Source organism: Rhinolophus sinicus, chromosome 16, assembly GCF_057876585.1.
Source record: "Rhinolophus sinicus isolate RSI-liver-muscle chromosome 16, RSI-T2T, whole genome shotgun sequence".
Taxonomy (NCBI): Eukaryota; Metazoa; Chordata; class Mammalia; order Chiroptera; family Rhinolophidae; genus Rhinolophus; species Rhinolophus sinicus.
The window spans coordinates 31,113,541-31,134,165 of record NC_142516.1 but is presented as its reverse complement, the minus strand read 5'-3'; the positions used below and the strand labels follow the sequence as shown (position 1 = coordinate 31,134,165).

At 51.7% G+C, this 20,625-nt stretch overlaps 1 protein-coding gene across 9 annotated transcripts in view; it reads right to left on the bottom strand.

Moving 5' to 3' along the window:
- PAX5 (paired box 5) overlaps nt 1-20,625 on the bottom strand; it is a 188,117-nt gene that overhangs the window by 6,929 nt on the left and 160,563 nt on the right. For 5 of the 9 annotated variants that reach the window (XM_074330720.2, XM_074330721.2, XM_019729114.3 and 2 more), the window contains 2 exons: nt 5,005-5,091; nt 2-1,787 (listed from right to left, as the gene is read on the bottom strand). In XM_074330720.2, the coding sequence (XP_074186821.1) occupies nt 1,702-1,787; nt 5,005-5,091 (173 nt within the window). In that variant the 3' untranslated portion in view covers nt 2-1,701. Of the gene's footprint in view, nt 1; nt 1,788-5,004; nt 5,092-20,625 lie in introns of those variants that run through there. The other 4 variants (XM_019729111.3, XM_019729113.3, XM_019729118.3 and 1 more) reach the window with 1 other exon arrangement.

The following is a 20,625-nucleotide window of genomic DNA, read 5'->3' as shown; positions in this document are numbered from 1 at the left end:
AGAGAGAGAAGAGGGCACGGAGGTTGGAGGGTGACGTGCCTGCAGTCCCATACCTGAGGCCAATGTTCAAAGGCAGAAAAGGGACCGGAGCGCTGCAAAAAGAGCTCTTGGAACCAAGATTATTGTGGCAGGGTCAGGCTTCCTGGAGGAAGTGGGTCAGCCTGGGTTTGGGGGACAAGAAGATTTGGACACGGGGAGACTGGAGAGTATGAGCACGTGGAGCAGGGCGGGGTGCAGTCTGCCTCCTGTGACCTCCTGATGGGACCCGGCTAAGGGCTCTATACCCATGCTCAGCTCCCCCCACTGCCTCTGGGCTGCTTTATTTGACTACGCACTTTGGATGGGGCCTCCAGGAGCCTGGCTCTGTGCTCCAACTCCTCTCCATGGATGAAAGAGTATGGGGGCGGGGGGGGGGGGTGCTCCATGGGACACAAGTAAGAGACGCTAGGCCATCTCCTCCTTTTCCAGGTAGGAAAACTGAGGCTCAACAAACCAAAGTCATGTGATCAAAGCCATGGAAGCCTCTTAGTGCGAGAGCCTGGCCTGGAGTTCAGGTTGTCTGGTCCTGGCCCAGGACTCTTTCCACCACAACACAGTTCACAGTCTGTACACCCAGTGCTGGAGGGCTGTGTTTATCCAAGTAGACAGCAGTTGGGGCCATGTGAGCCATTGTAGACCACGTGTCTGCTGCGGTGGGAATAGCAAGCTTCTTAATTCCCCAGGGGAGACAACTCATGTTGATCCTGAAATCTCACCCAAATCCAAACCAATACTGGCAATTATTCCAGATACTATAATTGGGCACCAAGGCCTGGAGGCTGCCAATCAGGCTCTATCACTCTTGACCTTGAACAAGTGACCTCACTTCCCTAACCCTCAGTTTTCTCCCCTGTAAAAGGGGGTGTGACAGTAGGGCTATATGAGGGTGCCATGATATAAGGATATGAAAGTACTTTTCTAAGCACGTTTATATCCATTAACTCTTAATTTCCACAATTCTATTAGGTAGGAACTAGTATTGTCCCCTTTTAGCAGATGAGGAAACTGAGGCACAGAGAGAGTAAGTAGCTTGCCCAAGGCCATACAGCTAGCATGGAATCAAGAGGGTAGGGTTTGGGGAGACACTTTAGCATGTGCCACCACCACCCCTCCAAACCCAGCCTGACTCGGCCCTCTGAGTCCCACACCGACCCGTCTCACCCTTGGCTCTGACTCACTCCCTTCTCAAAGCCTACTCTCTTGGCCAGGCTGTCCAGCAGCCTCAGCATGAGGCCTCCACGGCAAAATAAAAAAAAAGCTTGCATCTACTGAGAGAAATGAAAACATCACCTCATAGAGCACTCTGTCTTCCTGGTGCCCGTTAGACCTCCATCTAGAATAAACTTGTCCTTTCTTCTGTCATTTTTCCTCTCTAATTCACATTATTATCAATTTACTTCTTGACACAGTCGTTTGGGGCTCCCACTTGCTCTATAATCCCTTTACAGAGACCACAGGCATTCCCATTCTAATCCTAATTGACCGCTGCTGCTTTTCTTCCGGCCTTCTGCCCCACCAGCCTCGCCAGCCTGCGCCCACCGCCCCCCCCTCAAAAAAAAAAAAAGGTTGCTGGGTCACCACAGCCCTGGCTGGGCAGGCAGCTCCGGAGGAGGAGGTTCAGCAGGGCGGGAAGTTCTCCGGAGAAGTGGGGGTGCAGCTTCATTAGTGGCATTGCCCATCCTTTGGCATTGTTTCCATGAAGGAGGCTTCACCCAGGCCAGCTGAGGCTGAGCAGTGTGCATGAGCACCTGGGAGTGTGAAGGTGGAGGGTCTCACCTGTTTGCACAGCTCCCACTGACCTAGCATCAAGGAGCCTCGGAGGAGCAGGTCTCCTCACCCTGGGACCCTCCCCAGACAGCAGGAATCAGTCTCCTGCCCCATTCCTTGGGACTCTTTCAGCTAAAGCCCTGAAGACACTCTGCAGGAAGGGCAGGCTGGTAGATGTGAATGGTCCTGGAACTTATTTATAAGACAATGATAGCATGAGCCTGGTATCTCATCTTCAGGGCTTCAAGAGAGCGCTGTGTTCAGCTCCTGCTTGAAAGAAGCTGCCAGTGGCCATTATCCTCAGTTTATACCTGAGGCATCTGAGGCGTGGACTGCTGGATGACATGGCCACGATTCCCCAGGTTATAGAGATGTGGGCAGCGCAGGTGCGATCTCTTATGTTTGTAACTGCCCAGCATCGTTTAAACTTTTCCTGTGTTTCCTAGGATATGAGGCCTGCCTCTTTGAGCTAGAAGTCAGAACTCATTCTCCCAACTTCCTTTGCTGCTAGGGCACAGATGTGAGCTCTGCATTAGACTCTCTTGCATAGAACCTCAGTTGGGGAGCGAGCAACTTGAAGAAGTGGTCCAGAGCTATTCTAATCACATACATGATCTGACTATTTAGAACTCTCAAGGCTTGTTCCTATGGAAGGATGAGGCCTCTTTTCCTGGCTGTAGTACTGTCAAGACTGAATTGGTCAGGGAGAGTAAGAATACTACATCACACACTGGTTACGAATATAGGCTCTGGGGTCAAAGTAACCTGAGTTTGGGTCCCTATTCTGCCATCTGCATGCTGTGTGACCTCAGGTAAGTGAATTAACCTTTCTGAGTCTCACTTTTTTCATCTGTATAATAGAGATAATAGTACGTTGCCCTCTAGGGCTGTTAAAAGTATAAAATGAGATAACACATATGAAGGGTTTTGCCCAGTCCCTGCACAATTAGCAAGTGCTCATTTAGACGAACAGAGTTTTGATTCTTCTTCCTCCTCTCCACCCCTCTCAGTGCACTGGGCACCTCCCATCACAGACACACTTGCCCAAGGCTCCTTCACCCCAGCCTGTGAGCTCCCTGGGACAGAGTCCACGTCTTTTCCACACCAGGCATGCAGCCCATGCCTAATAACTGTGGGTATGAACTGGATCTCACTCCAGCTTGAGCAGAAAGGCCTCAGAAGCAGTCTGGTCCCACCCTTTCCTCGCCATCCCCTTAGGCTCCTAGTTGCCCACACAATCAGTCCAGACTTCTCAGCCTGGCATTCAAGGTCCCTCATCTGTGGCCCCAGAACACCCACCACTCCATCCCTTTGCCACACCTTCCTGAGCAGCTCCTGCCCCACTTCTCTGCCTCATGAACTCCTTGGCAAATGAGCCGATGGCATACCTTGTGAGAATTAGAGAAAGGTGTCCACTCTGGGCACCTGTAACCCTGTGCCAGGTTTTGGGACTTTGGCTACGCAGGGGCTGGACTTCAGCCTCGCTTGTCTCCTTGGGCAGTGCACAGCCACCCGTGGAGGTCCTGGTTCAACATGGCCTCATTGGGGTCCTAGCCCCATCCCTAGGAACCCCTCCCGCAGCCTGGCCCAGGCATCCTTCGTGCCACATCCCCTGAGGGTCTTGCAGCAGCCCTGGGACCAAGGCTCTGTCTGAGGCAGGTTTGCAGGGAGGGGACTCCCAGGCTCAGGCCACCAGACCCATGCCCCATCCTCAGCCCTGCTGAAAGACATTGCTTCAGGGAGAGGTTGGCCAGCCTTCGTCTCCTGAGACTGATGGCTGGGCCAACGCAGAGCTCAGGGCTGCTGCTTGGGGTGGGTGTGGGGTGTTAAGGAAAAGCAGTAGGTAAGTAGAGACCAGGCTTCATGCTTAGAAATAATTTTTACCAAAAACAGAAAGGAAGTCTGACCGATCAGTCACAGATGCAGCCCGTCCGGGAGGCCACCAATAATATAAGCCTCGTCATCTATAAAACTGGAACTCTCCATGCACAGGGATCTGGGGCTCTCATCGGCATTCTTCCTTATGTCACTGCAGTGGTACCTGATACACCAAAATGTTTTGAGCAGCCCGAGGCCCAGGAGCATGGAAGGGATGTGTCCATGCCATGTGTCTGTCCTAAACACCAAAGCAGGCTTCAAAAGGGGCCAAGGCTGTGACTGTCTGGCTCCTTTGTAGACCCATGGCCTGGCAACTTGAACTTGAAGACACCAGGTTCTTGCTTTTCTGATGAAGTCTATGGTTCTCAGTCCTAATCTCAGTTCCCTAATCTGGGGAATTAACAGGTTCTTACTTAAGCAGGTCCTGTTAAACTGGACAGACAAACCTGGATAGCCTCAGAGGCCCTCCCATGTCTGGGCTTTGAGGGAATCCTCCAACTGACTGCTGGGGGAGAGATCAGTGTTCTGCCTGCCACTGACTGGCTGGCTCCACCCCCAGGTGGTGAGTGATATCTGTGAGGCCCCAGCTCCTGCTTCATGCTCCAGAACCTTCAGCTCCATCTGGCACATTAGTTCCCTGTAAGTTCATTTCAACAGAACAAAAGGCTCCTGTTGGCCTTTGAGGGCTGAGTTAGCCCTGTTTGGTCTTTTAGATAAACCAAATAGCTAGATGGTGTTCACAGATCAGGCTGGCCCCAGCCATGGACAATCTGCCAGTCTAAAGCCTGGGCAGAGGTTGGGCGCCCGCTGGGCCTTCAGCCACAGGGCAACCAGTTTCCAATGGAGCTGGCTGTGGTGACGTCCAGGGCAGACATCACAAATCAATCACTGGGCCTCAGAGTCCTTATCAAGACCAGTAGCCACCACCAATTTATCTGAGTTGGTCTCTTTGCTGTCTCTTATTTAGAGAGTTCTCATCTGAATATTCAATGATTCTTAAGAAATATCATTTATTCTTGGGCAGGCACTTTCCCTACCTTCTTCTTTCTGCTTCAATGCCTGTTTTGTCTTTGTTCCCTTTCTGTGCTATTTCCCCTTATCCCCCAAAACATCTGGGGGGAGGGAGGAGGGCCTAAGCAGGCCTGAAGCTTACTGTCCTACGGCCCCAACACGACTTGCAGATTGCATGTGCCTGGGGCGAGCTACCCAACCCACCTCAGTGACCGAGTCTCAGGATGTTGAGGGAACCTGACCCACCGAGGGGGCTGAATAGGGCAGCTGATGGCCCAGGGGCCCCGCAGGGCCTCCGCCAGTACTCACCGAGCAGCCCTGGGTTGGGGAACCTCCAGGAGTCGTTGTAGGAGGAATACTGAGGGTGGCTGTAGGGGCTCCCGGAAAACTCACTCCCTGCATATGGTGGGTAGGAGAGAAACAGGAACCAAATGTCAAAGCAGGTTTGGAAAATGCCCATCGCATTTCGTAATCAATAAAGGCAAGTCCAGTCCATACCTTCATTGAGTAGACAGCTGTCATTGGCATTGTCTAGATTTCCCCTTAAAACCTTTTGCTTATTAGTGGGAGTGAATACCAGCTTCTCATATGTATACCATGAAATTGCCATGTGCCAAGTGTTCCATGGGGTTGTTGGCCCATTTTGCAGGTGAGGAGACTGATGCCAAGGGTCTCTCACAAAATGGCCTTGATACATCCACCCAAGTCCAAAGCCCCGGACTACCTGGTTCTCAGCCCTGACTGAGGCCACTCCAGGACCCCAGTGAGATTTAGATCCACTTCCCATGTGTTTTTGAGTGACTCTGGACCAAGAAACCAAAGGTGGCCTCAACTCTAGTCTGATCCTCTGTGCTGAGACTCCAGAGGTAGCTGTTCCCAGGGCCTCAGCCAATGGGGAAGATGAGGCATAGACAGGCCCTCTGCCAGGAGGAGGCAGATGGCATTTTGCTGAGATGGAGGGAACAAGCCAAAGGTTTAGGGGAGCACAGAAGAGGGAGTGGTTGGGGTTGGGGTCTCCTGGGCATTGGGGGAGGGGCAGCTCTTAGCTTGGGCAGGAACTGCAGTTGTGCCAGGGTAGGGACAACACTGGGTGTGCAAGGAGGAGGCATGGTGGCACTTGAACATAGTGGGACCTCTTACCCAGCTGCTCATAGAACAATGATGCCTGTGTTTGGCACTTCCCTGGTGTGGGGACAGAGACCCAGAAAGCAGTTTCCAGGCTCTCGGCCTCACATAGAAAGGTGCTAGCTTAGGTAGTAAATGGCCATCAACTGTGATTGGATGGCCATCAGCTGTGGCTAGTTGGCCGTCAGCTGTAACCAGTGAGTGACTGGCCACTAATATAACTGCTGTGGCTACGCTAGCAAGAAAATGGGGGCTAGCAAGATGGTGGCTGAGCTAGCAAGATCGGATTGCAGAGAGGCGGATGCTGCCAGTGAGAATATAGTGATATGACTCCCCCATCTGTGGCTCCGTGGGTGTTCCTTTTCGGCCTCACCATGTCCTGCGTTCTTATATGGGGAGCGGGACCAGAGACCCCGAAGGCCGCCCCGCATGACAAATGGTGCAGCGAGCAGGGTCTCCCGCATGATACCTGGGCTCTCGCTTCCAGCCCCAGGAGAGCCGTTTACCACCAGCCAGTCACTAGAAGGGGAGTTCAAATTTCCCTCCCCTACCACCTTGCTGCCTATCCTTGCTGCCCTGTGGCTGGGGACTCACAGAGGACACGGTTTAGGCCTGACTCATCTCACAGGCCCCAGTGCCTAGCACAGGTTGTATAGGCAGCTGGCTGCTGAGTGGCTTCGTAAGCCACTGGTTACAGAGCACATGGGCCCCTCCCTGGCAGTGGTGCTGGGAGTTACACAGCTCTGGGGACCAGCCTCAGCTCAAGCAAGCTTCCACAGATTCTTCTTAAGGATGCCAAAGGACCATAAGGAAGGAGCCCCCAGAAGGGACCAGCCAGATGTCAGGATGGGAGCACTGCTCCCCTCCTAAGCCCAAATGTGGGGCCCACGGGGCTTGGCCAGGTGTATCCGGAACAATAAAGCAGGCCTGAGGGGTCAGCTGCTCCCGCCCCCTGGCCCTTTCGGCCTCCTTTCCACCTCCCGGCTTCTACAGGCAACCACAGGCAGAGCGTGAGCACACACACACACACACACACACACACACACACACACACACACACTCCTCCCCAGGCATCTCTGGGGGCCACTCCCAGCCTGACAGGCTGAGCCTTCCAATTCTCTGTTTTTTATGCCTCAGTGGTCAGGGTGTCAGGTTCCAGCGTATGGAGGGAGAGCATGGTGACAATGCTGGGCTGCAGGAACCCAGCCCCGGAATATCCGTCAGTGCTCCAGCGCCTCCTTCTCCTCCTGGGGGGCAGGGTGGGAGAGCAGAGAGACTGAGCCGCCTGGAGAAGGGGCACAACCACCCTCTCATCCAGGCTCTGGGCACCCGTGAAGCTGTCCCATTCGAGGCACTTCCTGACAGCTCTGTGCCTGGGCCCAAGGCATCGGGCTACCCTGGCAAAGGCCATCTCTCCATCTTCATCTAGCGGCACTGAACTTGTCTGCTAGGCCCAGCTCCAAAACCAGCTCTCCTAGGAAGCCTCCCTGACCTCCAGCCCCAACAGGTCAAGTCTCAGGTCCACTCAGCTGCAGTTAATTAGTGAATTGTGTCCATGTTATCGGTCCCGCGTCCCCCATCTCATTCCAAAAGTGGCAAAGGACCATAAACAGCGCCAACTCCTTTAGCATATGCACCAAAGTCAGTGTTGCCCACCGTCCTCCACCCCCTCTCCCCGGCCCGGTCTCAGAACCCCACTCAGATACCTCTTTTCTCAGAAACCCCGGGCCCCTCAGGTGCACTCAGCATCCCACAGCACGAGCTTCGCCCTGACCTGCATGGGCGCGTCCTGGGACATGGGAGTGTCTGCCCTGCAGGTCCATGTCTGACTCTTCTCTGCACCTGTGTGCCACCAGCCCGCAGTGTAATGCCCTATCTAGAGCAGTCAGTGCTCGGTGAAGCCCCAGTCGTTTGCCTGCCTCCACCGCTAACACAAAGCTCTTGCACAGTTGCCCTCATGGCTATCTCCCTCACCTCCTTCTAGGCTTTGCTCCAACATTGTCTTTGGACCATTGCATTTTAAATGGAAACTCCTTCCATCCCACTCCTCTCTCCTGCTTTATTTTTCCTCATAGAACTGATCACAATCCAACATCTTATGTATGGTGCTTATCTTGATAATTCTGCCACCTCCACAAGGATATAAGCTCCTCAGTGGAAGAAATAATCCCCCAGGGACCCAGCCTGCGTGATATACTAACAGTGGGGGCATGATATGCACCCTCAGAGCCCAGCCCTGTCCTGTGACGTGCTCTATCAGAGTGTGCACTCTGGGCAAGGGGAGCCTGACCATCCCCAGGGCATGAGGTGGGCCTCGGGGCTGGTCCAGCCACCTGCTGGGGACTCTGGGATGGTATCTGAAGTGCCACACAGGAAGCTGACTGAATGTAGGGAGCCCTTACCCCACGAGATATGGGGAGTCCAGGTCCTTAATTGCCAAGAAAATTGCTTGTCTACAGACCTGGACTGCCTTGGCCACAAGGATGGCTGGGAAGCAGCAGGTGGCCCAAGTTCAAACCCACATGCTCCTACTGAACCCCATGGTCCTCAGTCAATGTGCATAGAGGCAGGGAACAAGGGCTCCGGAGCCAGACTGCCTGGGTTCCAATCCTAGGGCTGCCTCTTCCTACCTCTGCGACCTTCAGAAGGTCACTCAGACTCTCGGTGCCTCAATTTCCTTCTCAGTAAAGTTGGGACAATTAATAGATCCCACCACATATAGTCATTGTAAAGAGTGAATGAGTGATACACTGAGTGCCGGGCACACACTGAATGCTCAGCAAATGTCAGCCATAATGACAATGACCCAATATTGGTCATCAAGACTTCCTTGGCATCCAGAATCTTATTTAACCTTCCCAGGCACAACTGTCTACATTTTATATGTAAGGAAATGGAGCTCCAGGCAGGTGGGACAGGCTTGCACAGGCCAGGAGGTGACTAAAAGGCCAGGTTCCTGACCTCCAGCCCAAGGTCCTCTGCCTATGACACTGCCTTCCCACCCTGGGCCTCTGTCTCCCATTTGTACAGACCAAGTGATAGCCAAAGGCCCTTGTTGTCTGCTGAACCTGGATTGCACTTGCCAGGGGCCTTACAGGGAGGAAGGCCCCCTCCCTGAGAGTTCTGTGGGCCTCCCTGGATGCTGGTTTTTGTGGGTCTGGAGGCTCCATTCTGCGACTTCATTTCCCGTACTACTTCACCACCATCGTGACACCCAAGGCACATTCACCTTCTTTCCTTCAAACCCCATGACAGCAGCTCAGAAAAGTGAGTCTTGTCCAACCAAAAGCAGGTCTGGGGAAAGCCCTGGGGACACTTTCTGGGATTAGGGGTGAATGTGAGCTGGGATTGATAGGACTTTGATAAGCAGAGGGAGGCAAGGCACCCCAGGCACAAAGAAAGGTCTGGGGATGGACTGGTCAGAGCGTGACTCCCATATGGCCACGTCTTTGTGAGGCCCTAGTAGAGCAAGCCACTGAGCAAAGTGTGGTGGGGCAGGAACGTTCTGCTTTTCTCTCATTAGGGCTAAGACGGCCTTCAGATTAGGGAGGGCCAGAATCTGGAAGACAGCCTGGAGGAGGCGAGCCTACAGTCGGGCAGGACGTCCAGGTGGCTGCTGCCACAGTCCAAGCAAGAGGGAACCAGAGCCCGGGAAACAACATAACTGCAACATCCAAAGACACAAAATGATGCTCCTCAAGTACAGGAATGATAGTCTTGGGGTAGAAAATGAAAGCCCCCACTTCTGGCTTATTGTCAGAACCCCAAGAGGTGCAGCCAGCTGGCTGAAGACAAAGACCACACAACAAACTCCTTCTCTTATGACTGCCCAGCACCAAGGACACCATGGGCCACTCACCTCTTTCTACTAAGTCATCTGTTTTGAGGACTCTAACCCCTTCCCCCTAACTCCCATATATTCAATAAAGCCTACTATGCACTTGAATACCTTGTACTACTGGGTTGGTGTTTTCTCCCCTCATGGAAACCGAAGGGAGCGGCTGAGTGCCATGCCCGGGTAGCCACAGGGGCTGAGCTGAAACAATGTGGTCCAAGAGAAGCACAGATCACAGAGACCAAGAGTTCAGTGATGCCAGACAGCCGGAGCCAGAGGTGGGCATGTGAGAGCGAGCCTCTCTTGGAAACACTGCAGAAATCTTGGGGAGGACATGGGACTCTTCCACAAGGTGAGCAATGAGGGTCTAAGACAAGTTTATCTTGATGTCAAGGTGCCAGGAGAAGCTAGCCAGCCATTGTTCGTGTTCTTTGCACTGGGCAAAGGAGTAGTGGGGCCAGAGGGGGCAACTGTATGAGCAAAAGCAGGGAGGTGGGCAGATGGTACACGATGGGACTCCAGGACACTCGGGACTGACTCTCCCCTCTTTAGCAGCCACCAACAGGACCAAGAACGGAGGGCTGGTCCCCTTCCAGGCTCATGGCCAGCGTCATACCCACAGGTGTGCTCTACCTCCCACTCCTTCCCAGAGCTGCCTACCCTGGAGGGGATGACAGAAAATGGCTCGAGGCCGGGTTCTGCCACTGACAACCTTGGTGGCCGTGGGCATGTGAGTTTACCTATCGAGTCTCAGTTTCCTCATCTGTAAAAGGGAGAGAAGGAAAGTCCCTACTTTTTAAGCTGGTGGAGAAGCTCAAATGACTTCACCTTACAGAGGGTCTTCCTCACCCTGGGTGGTGAGGATTTGGTGCCTTTCCTTTATTGGCAGTAGAGAAAACAAGCTCAGCCATTCCTGCCCCCACCCTAAACCCTCTGTCACAGCCCCAGCTCCTCTGCACCCCTCTGTCAGGATCCTGGGAAAGGACGAAGAGGAAACTGAGGGACAGAAAGAAATACAGAGCTGCAGAAACGTTAGCACAGGGTGGGACATTCTGGTTTTATAGATGGGGAAACTGAGGCTCGGAAAGGAGAAGGGATTTGGCACGACAAAGGCGAGGCACATGAAATCCCTCACGGTCCAGAAGGCAGAAAGGGAGAACTGAGGGAACTGTCTGCTTTTGGTTTATTAGAGAAAAAAACAAGTGAGGGCAAGACTGGAAGGAGAGAAAGAGCAGCGGTGGTCAGGAAGCCTCTTCAAGGGCATGGCGCTCCAGCTCACAAAACCCCCAGGGAAGGCGGTAGAGCCGAGAATACTGGGGCTTGGGACCCAAGGGAGTTGGCTTCTCACTGGGCATCCAAAGGACTAGCAACCACTCTCTTCATTCCCACCCAACCTCAAGCAACGTACTCCTTTCTGGAATTGATGGGAAGTAAAATCGGCCCTCTGCCCTCCACACAATCATCTATCTCACATTGAACCTCACCAACCTCTGCTATTACTCACAGTCCCAGATGATTAGAACTGGGCCACATAGCCAGGCAGCGCCAAGCAGAGCGCTCATACCCCAGCTGTATTCCCAGGCGCAGAGCTTTCACCATCCCAAGGAACATGTCACTGGCCCAGTGTGTGTGTGGGGGGGAGTCCTCCCTTACCCCTCCCATCCCTAGTAGGTTTGCAAGTTTTCAAACACACAGCAAAGTTGGAATGATTTTATAGTAATCACTTGTATACCCACTACCTAATTCTACCATCAATATTGTCTTACACTTGTTATCATATATTTCTTCATCCCGCTAGCCTTGCATTCATGTCATTTTTCTATGCATTTCAGAAGAAATCGCAGGCATCAGTACATCTTTCCCTAAGTACTTCGGCATGCATATGATTAACTGAAATTCATTATTTGTTTACAAGTTTTTTTCTTTTGATGCAATGTGTACACATAAGGAAACACACAAATCCTAAGTGTACCCTTGCTGCAGTTTGACAAATGTACACACCTGTATAACCCAAACCTCTATCAAGATACCAAACATTATCATCACCCCAGAGAGAGAAAGTTCTCTCAGGCTGGAGAAGGGGGACTTTTATCCAACTGAGAACCCAGTTATCTGGGGGCTCTGGCCAAGTCAGCCCCCATGAACACAGAGCTCTAAGCTTAGCACCAACAACCCAAACCCCAATTGTGAAAAGAGGCCCCTGACCCACAAATCAAAAGCTGTTCCAAAGCCACTAAACCAAATGAAACCAAGGAATGTTATGTGCTTTCCTGAAAGACTCAGAAAGAAAGCAGAAGCTTAAGAAATGTAGGATGCAGGGTGGCTTCCCCCTAGAAAGCATCATCTTCCAAATACAGAAGAGCTAGTTCACTAACTGTAAAAACCAGTGAGGTAACCAGAAACGACTGATTCAAATAAAAGATTACAGGGGGCCATAAAAAAAAACGCACTTCCTGCAGCTGTGCTGGAGAGCCAGCCCAGGGCCAGGAAAATCATCCGAGCCAGAGATGTTTTCAGTTTCCCCTTCACTAAAAGCTCAGACATGGCAAGAAAGTCGAAGTTTCCTAAAATCCGCAGAAGTGACAGGTAAACCGGCTCAGTGTAGCTCTTAATTAACCCAAAACGACACCTGCCAGATGATGGGGATTTGCAGAGCACGCTGGGGGCCGACCCCATCTGCAGATGGTGGGCTCCCACCTCTGCTGAGACCTTGGCCGCCTGTAATTAACATACGGAAAGTCTTTCAAAGTGACTTCACAGCCAAGTTCTATTTCTGAAGGATTGAAACTGGTCTTGGGGAGAAAAATCTTTGCAGAGGAGGTGAAGGAAAAATCTTTGCAGAGGAGGAGATTTGAAAAGGACCATGCTATTTCTCCAGCTCCTCCCCGTGGTTTTGTAGAACTGCATGATGGGCCGTGACTGGGGGTCAGTGGGTACTTGGTGGGTGGCTGTCTACAGCTACAGTGACCATAACTATGTCACCTACACAGGCAATAGTCAGCCTCTCATATATGTATCATATATGATATGAGAGTATATGATATTATATTAGAATATAATGTAGCATAACATATATGTATATACAGTATATATGTACCATGTTTCCCTGAAAATAAGACCTCGCCGGACCATCAACTCTGATGCGTCTTATAGTAAAACAAGACCGGGTCTTATGTTAGTTTTTGCTCCAAAAGATGCAGTAGAGCTGATGGTGCAGCTACATCTTATTTTCAGGGAAACACGGTATATATAACATGTGTAACACATACATATACATGTTTTATGGATATGTACACACACACGCTCACACACACACACTGGGTTCTGGGGCTCTGTCAAAGCTTCTGAGTAACCTTGATCAAGTCCTTTCTCCTCCCCAAGCCTCAGTTTTCCCAATCTGTAAAAGCCATGTGTATGGGAGTGATTTAAATAACTGACCTCAAAGGGCTTTCCATGCTAAGATTCTCCACTGTCGTATCTTCACTGTACCCAACCCCAGCCCGACTTCCTTGGAGACAAAGGTTTCACAACCTCTCTCCCTCCAGAGCAAGACCTTCCTGGGCTCCCAACAGGGAAAGGAAAACCAGAGTAAACTCAGTAAAGGTCAGCCCTGTCAGCCCGACAGCCTGCACACAGAGCATCGATCCATTCCTGGGAAAAACCTCTTCTCCCACCAGATCAGGCCAGCCATGAAGGCCTTCAGAAAAACAGAGAGAAGAGAAAAACCGAGAGAGAGGGCAAGAGTGAGGGAGAGAATGCAGAATGTGTTGCATTTCCATTTCTGCTAGAGCGCCATGGACGGCAGTGCTGGGCAGGCCACAGTGAGCCCGGGTTGGAGACTAGGGCTGAGCCCTGGCTCTGCCACTGAGCAGCCATGAAGCTCAGTTGAGTGATGGTTCTGGGCCTCAATTTGGTCCTCTGGAGACAGGAGGCTGTTGTGCCTTCAGCCTACTTCCTGTTGTCTACACTACAAAGACCCGAAGGCAAGGACCATTCAGGGAACTCAGGGGAAGCAACCCCACTGTTGAATTACAGTGCCCCCACCATAGGCCACAGGGTTCACGCCAGACCCAACCAGCCAGCTCTCCAACAGAGGCAAGAACTGAGGCCATTGTGACACATGGGGCCAGTAGAAACATACTGATGGGCTACTTGGTGGTTTAAAGGGGCAAGTATGTCATCAGCCGTGGAACAAGCAATTTAGAACTATTGTGTTGTCCCTCAAGGCTGATTTCCCTCCTTTCTGTCATCTGCCTGGCCCCTGTAGGCATTTCAGTTTGAGATGCCTGGCTATGCTATAGCACATTTTGAGCAGTTTGGGTTCAATTTTAATCTGTTCTCCGGCTGTGGTCTTATTCCAAAATTCTGTCCCAATGCCCTCATCTAAGCAAAGAATAGACAAGACAATGTACAAATGACTCCTGAAGCCTCACTGGCTGCAAGACAACCTGATTTGTGTGTATGTCTGTGTGGGGAGGGAGCAGGGGAGTGCCCACAGGCAACACACTTATGAAGACAAAGCCTACAAGTAATGCCCAGAAGCCCTGTGGTGGCACTTAGGCCCTACAGGGTCCGGTTCCCAAAGAGCTTCCCGGCCATACCTCCCACTGACCCCTGCCTGAAAGCCACAGTCCAGGCCAACTGCCATTGCCCTCATGCTACGTGGGGCCTACCTCCATCCACTTACACTGTTTCCTTCATTTGAAATGCCACCTTCCTCCCTCTCCTCGTGTTCAGTCCCCCAACTTGTTGAGACCCAGCTCAAATACCACCTCCTCCAGGAAGCCTTTTGGGACCAATGATCCCAACTGAGAGCATTTCCCCATTTTCCCTTGAACCCCAGCCCTTGGTCTACCCCTGCCCAGACTCAGGGTGATTGTGACCCTGTCTTGCTTCCCCTGTTGGTGTGTCTGTGGTTCCTCCTCGAGGGCAGGAACCAGGATTGATCGAGTGTGACTGACAAATCCCAGCAGTCCCTGCCGCCCCCAGCACACGGTGCCACCCATAGCACAAATACTGGTTGAGTGAGCACTGCACGTGCAGACAGATGGTTCTTGAGTCAGCCCCTTTCAGCATCAGACAGAAACAGGTCATGAAACGGTGCAAGAAAGCATTAGTGAAATACTGGTCCTTGATCTTTGCTAGAAGCATGAGACTGAGCTAGACAGCAAAACACACAGAAAAGAGAAAAAGGCTGCAGGGGCCAGAGTGCAGGTCCCACACGTGGAAAGGGACCCTGGACGGGTGCTTTCTTGAGGGGCTAGGACCCCCACCAGGCCTTTCTGGGCCTCCTTGCCACATCATGACAGCACCAAGTTTCGCTCACTCCTAAAAAGCAAAGAAGTTTAAAAAAAAAAAAAAAGCAAAAATCACTGGTAGTTATAGCTCAGAGAGCAGGACCAGACTGCATTCCATGGGGCCGAAGCTGGGCTGGAAAACGGAAGGTTTTTCCTTAACACTCATTTGGCCACTGGAAGACACTTAGTCTGGAAACCTAAAGACATTCTTTGACCAGAATGTTGCCAGAAGACCCCATCCCACAGTCTGAACTGTTGGACTACAAGTTCCAAATGTTCTGTTGGAATAACACTGAATCGTATTCCCTAGAAAGTCCAACTCACACCTCAGTGATGGATGTCTAACTAACTCAGGAGGATTTTGGTCAATCCATTCAATTCAGGATTCACAGTGGCCCTACTCCATTCAGAGTTCTGTGCAAGGAAGGACCCCTAGTCCAGAGGGGACTCCCTGCATCTAAGGGGATTCTTAGACCCAGGACTAGACATCCGGGTACCAGCAAAGGGTGAGGTAGGTTTAGGAGCAGAGCTGAAGTTATAATTTATGCTGGCTGGGGTATCCAGGAAGACTTCTTGTAGGAAGTGGCTGTGATCTGGGCCTTGAGAGACACTGAAGCTGTATCACTTAGTGGGTTACCGAAATCTGTCCCTACGCATCTCTCACCAGCCCTGCTACATTCTGGAGCCAAAGTGCACTGCCTCTGTCCCCATGGAAGGGAGCCTGAGGGCAAGGTCAATCTCTAGCTCCTCCCAAACAGGAGGCAGTTCAGTAGGACATAATGTGTCCTGGCGTGGAACCAGCTACAGAGGCCTGATCCTCTTTCTTTCAACTCCCTGACAAGGCAACTGCTAGTATAGGACATCAGCTGATAAACCCAGAAAGCCTTGGACAGCTCTGAACCACATCATGATTTTTATAAGTAACTGTAAAAAGGTGGGCACTGATATTGTGTGTCGGTGCTGAGAGTAGCAGTGGCTGCCACACTGCGGTGATAACTGAGGCGATGGGAACACCGAGGGCTTGGAGCCTGCCCTTCCCTGTCAAAGCCCCTCAGCCATTTAGGTGAGTGGCCTTGGAGATGTCACTTTACCTCTCTGAACATGAGTTTCTCATTTGCAATGTGATATTACAGCACTCACAAGACTAAATAATATCAATGCATTTAAAAGACTTCTTTTGTGAATCAAAAAGTGTTCTTCACATGTGAGGGACTATTTGATGCTTAACTCAGTCCTTGGCACGTGGCACACACGCTGTGTGACTATTGAAAAAAAATGGATGCTCTGGGGCTTGTTTTTTTAACGACAGTTATATTTCCAGATGGTTTTCTCATATTTCAACAGGTGCCCCCAAATTCTTGAATGTAGGGAAAGCCTTGAACTAGGAGCCAGGGGCCCAATCTCATTCTGTCTGTACCACTGTGATTTTAAGCGTGTCTCTTCCAGATTTGCTTAGCCTCAGTTTCCACAAATGGACACTGGCAGGGTGGGAGGTAAACAAGTTGGTTTCCAACCTTTCTGCCACTAAGGAATACTTTTTTTCCGTTGATTCCTGCCCAAATGACCCTTTGCTTGCTGAAATTATACCAACCCCACACCCTCTTAAGTTGTTCTACCGTGTTTCCCCCAAAATAAGACCTAGCCAGACAATGAGCTCTAATGCGTCTTTTGGAGCAAAAATTAATATAAGACCCAGTCTTATTTTACTATAACATAAGACCGGGTCTTATATTATACTTATTTTATTATAAGACCTGGTCTTTAATATGATGTATGATATATATGATATGATATGATGTGATATGATATATGATATAATACAATATACCGGGTCTTATATTAATTTTTGCTCCAAAAGATGCATTAGAGCTGATTATCCGGCTAGGTCTTATTTTGGGGGAAACAGGGTATGAGGCCTTTTTGTGGGCAAATAGACAATTTTTGATTTGTCAGCCTATAAAGCTGAAATAAGCCCCCAACCCCTATTACCAGCTCCCAGACTCAAAAAAACAACCCCAGTCCCCTCCAGTTCAGAGGCCTCTAACTTCCCCACACGTTTCCAGAGCCTTCAGGGACAACGCTCAGCCTGATGACAGCCCAAAGCGGAGTTACTTTTCTGTGGCCTAGACCTTGGCCTGTCCCTCAAAGCAGCCAGAGGTCCTCCTCTGAAGAAATCGCCTCCCCCAGGCTGGGCCTGGCTCGGAGAGGGGCGGGAGCGTCCCCACCCCCGCTGACTAATGAGAGGGAGGTGATGGTGTCGTACGTTGCTGGGGAGTCACAGTGCTAGTCCCGACCCATGCCGCCTGCCATCAAATTTTAATGCTGCTGCTGACATATTTATGGAATGCCTCACCAAGTGTTTGCAAGGAGACCAGACAAGATTTACCTCCACAATTACCACCACGACGCGCAGGCTTGGCTGTGCGCTGGGAGCTCAGCAGCACAGCGGCCCTGAGCCCCAGTGCACCCCGAGGAACGCACTCAATTCTGCACACCTTTCCTGTCCCCAGCGCACAGGGCCTGGAGGAGGTAGAGATGAATCAGACACGGTCCCTGCCCACCAAGAGCCCGCAGTCTGCGGGAGGGGACAACACACACATACATTATGTGGATCCTGGGTGGCTGGGGACCAGCGCACGGATACAGGTATGAGAGGCCAAGGAGGGGAAGGAAAAGGGGGAGTTATTTCTCCAGCAGAGTTAGGGTCAAGAACGAAGCCAAAGATGGGGCTGTGCGGGGCCACCCACCTGCTCCAGCGCCGGCTCCAGGGCTCTCTAGCCCTCCTAGCTCTCTATCCCTACTGGCCGCGGGGTCTCAGCAGCCCCCTCCCCTTCAGGACCTGCAGCCCCCATTCAGTCCTTGGGGTACCCTCCCCCAAGGCTACCTGGGAGTGGATGTAGCCTCCCAGCTCCTCCCTCTTCCTCAGTGTCAATGAACCCTTTTCTCTTTAAGTTGTGCTGCTCTCCCACAACAGAGCTGCCCCAGAGGGCAGGGATAACGCGCAGTGACCCAGAGCGGTGGTTCTCAAACCTCGCTGCCCATAAGAATCATCTGGGAAGCTTTGAGAAATCCAGACTGTCAGGCCACACCCCAGACTAGTTAAATCAGAATCTCTGGGGTGGGGCCAGGTGTCAGTATTTGTCAAACTTCCAAGGTGCTTCCCCATGCAGTGAGTGTGAGAGCCAATGGAAAGCCTTGCTACTCATTGCTGAGCAGCTTGCTCAACCCCCGGGGCCCCCCTCCAGGCTCACTAACCAGATCTGCTCTGGAAGACAATCCTGAGGTGGTTTGTGTGCAGTCAAGTTTGAGAAGCACTGACTACGGTAAAGAGTTTCCCAGTGTTCTCAGAGGCACACTGATGTCTCATCCCCAGGTCCTTTGAAAAGGGGCCCCTAAGGCCAACTCTAAGAAGGCTGACTGCCACTAGGGGCCAGCTGGTATGGGTGGACTCCAGGCAGGTCACTGGGCCGCCACCACCATTATTCAACAAGCTTGATAAGGAACATATTCTCTGGAGGGCGCTGAATCAGGACCATGCCTTAGGCCAGTTCTCACAACTGCCAAGGCTGGACCGGGAGACAGGAGCCACGATGAAGTCCTGTCTCTACCACAAACTCACTGGAGCAAGGCCCTTCCCCAGTCCAGGCCTCAGTTTCCCCATGAGTGCAGTGAGTAAGTCAGTCCTGAAGTTGGCTGTGCTGATGGAGAGTTCTCTTTTCTTAAATTCAATTGATACTTTCATCTGTGTCCTCTGGGACCAGCCTGCAGACCTGGCTGAGATGTGACTTTGTGGGGAGGAGCTTGGCAGGAGGGGGGCTGGAGATATCTTTGGGGGCCAACGAAGGAAGAGTGGAGAAGCCTCCTAAGGGAGCAAATGCACGGTTAGGTGGGAGAGCCCCACAGGTGTGCTGAGGAGACCGGTATGTGTCCACCTTCATGCCAGGCACACAGCGGACAGTCAATATTTCATCCACCTACGCAACTCACCAGATATTGACTGACTGCCTACTAGATAGCAAGCACTCTTCTAGACACTGAGGATACAACCATGAACAAAACAGACAAAAGTCCCTGCCCTCATAAGGCTTATATTCTAGTGGCACAAACAGACAACAAACAAGATGAATAAATACTTGTAAAAATAAGGCATACAACATGTTAAGGAGAAAATACAAAGCAGTGACATTTTAGATAGAGTGGCTTCACTGAAAAGGTGACTTTTGAATAAAGAGCGGAAGGAATTGAGAATCAGCCATGTGAATATCTGTGAGAAGAGCACTCTAAACGAGGGGAGAGCGAGTACAAAGGCCCTGAGGCAGGAGTGTGGGAAGGTCATTGGAGGAACAGCGAGGAGGTCTGTGTGGCTGGAGAGGAAAAGTGAGGGGTGGGGAGGTCGAAGATGAAGTCAAGGAGAGAAGTAGGAAGGGAGAGATCGTATAAGGACTTTGGCCTCTACTGTGAGTGAGCAATAACCTGATTCTCATTTTAACAGGTTTACTCTGGCTGCCATATGAGAATGGACTAAAGGGGGCAGGGGTGGCAGTAGGGAGGCCGGGAAGGAGGCGACTGCAAATATTTATTGAAAGACTGACCTACCCACAGAGTGGGCACCTCTGGCCATTTGGAGCCTAAGGCGTTGAGGCTGGGAAGGGCCAGGCTGTGTGGCCATGCAAGCAGGTGGTCAGCTGGCCAAAGCCAAGGACACAGTCGGAGTGAGGACAGACTGGCTGTTGGGAGGAAGAGAAGGACCTTGGATTCTAGTCCTGGCTCTTCATGGCCTTGGGACATGCCCTTCCTCGCTGAGCCCATAATAAGGTGAAACCAAGGGCACTGATAGGGTCGCACTGAGGATTAGGTGACAGCATGATGAGCCAACTGTGAGTCAACTGAGAAGGGGGGTGGCAGTGGGAATTAGTTGTCTCCTGTCCTGCCACACACCGGGAAGGCAGGAGGGCAACGCGTCCCAATTCTCCACCAGGGGGAGCCTGGGCAATTCTTCCTTGAGCAGCACTGCCGTTGGCAGGCACCAATCCTGTCTCATCCAGGGAACTGCAGGAGTCCTCAGTGCGGCCCTCTGAGGTGGGAACGTATGTGCCCCTGCGCTGTCTTCAGAGTGTCTGGACACTGTGGTTGGCAGGATTGTTCTCTCCAAGAGACATTCTGAAGAACCCAACAGCAGCTACTGAGAGGCTGGCACACGGAGACCAAGAGTCCATCAGGCTCAGGCCATGGCCCCAAATGGACAAACCAAAGACTAGGTGGAAAGGAAAAGCCACATGGAAGTGAAAAGCCACCCTTGGCTCAAGGCATTTGGTCTAGGTAGGCAGGCTGCTTGGCTTTTGGTTCGTGTGTGTGTGTGTATTTCTTCTCATGGTCCACATGTTGTTCACTGTGGCTTCTCAGACCTTCACCTGCTGTGTGCCAGGCTCTGTGCTGGGTGGTGGGTGGGGCTGTGAGGCAGCAGAGACTCAGGCTCACGAGCCGCCTTCTGTTCCCAAGACAGCCAGAAGCCAGCTGGGGTTTTGAATTTCTCAGGGTCTCTCTTACCTCTCCATTTATCTGAAAGCTTTAAAAGTCCCGATACAATTCCCTTAAAAGAGGCAAAGGGGGCAGAGCAGCCATGAAGGGATGAGTAGGTTGTTCACTGCACAAGAATGACCAGCTGATTGGACA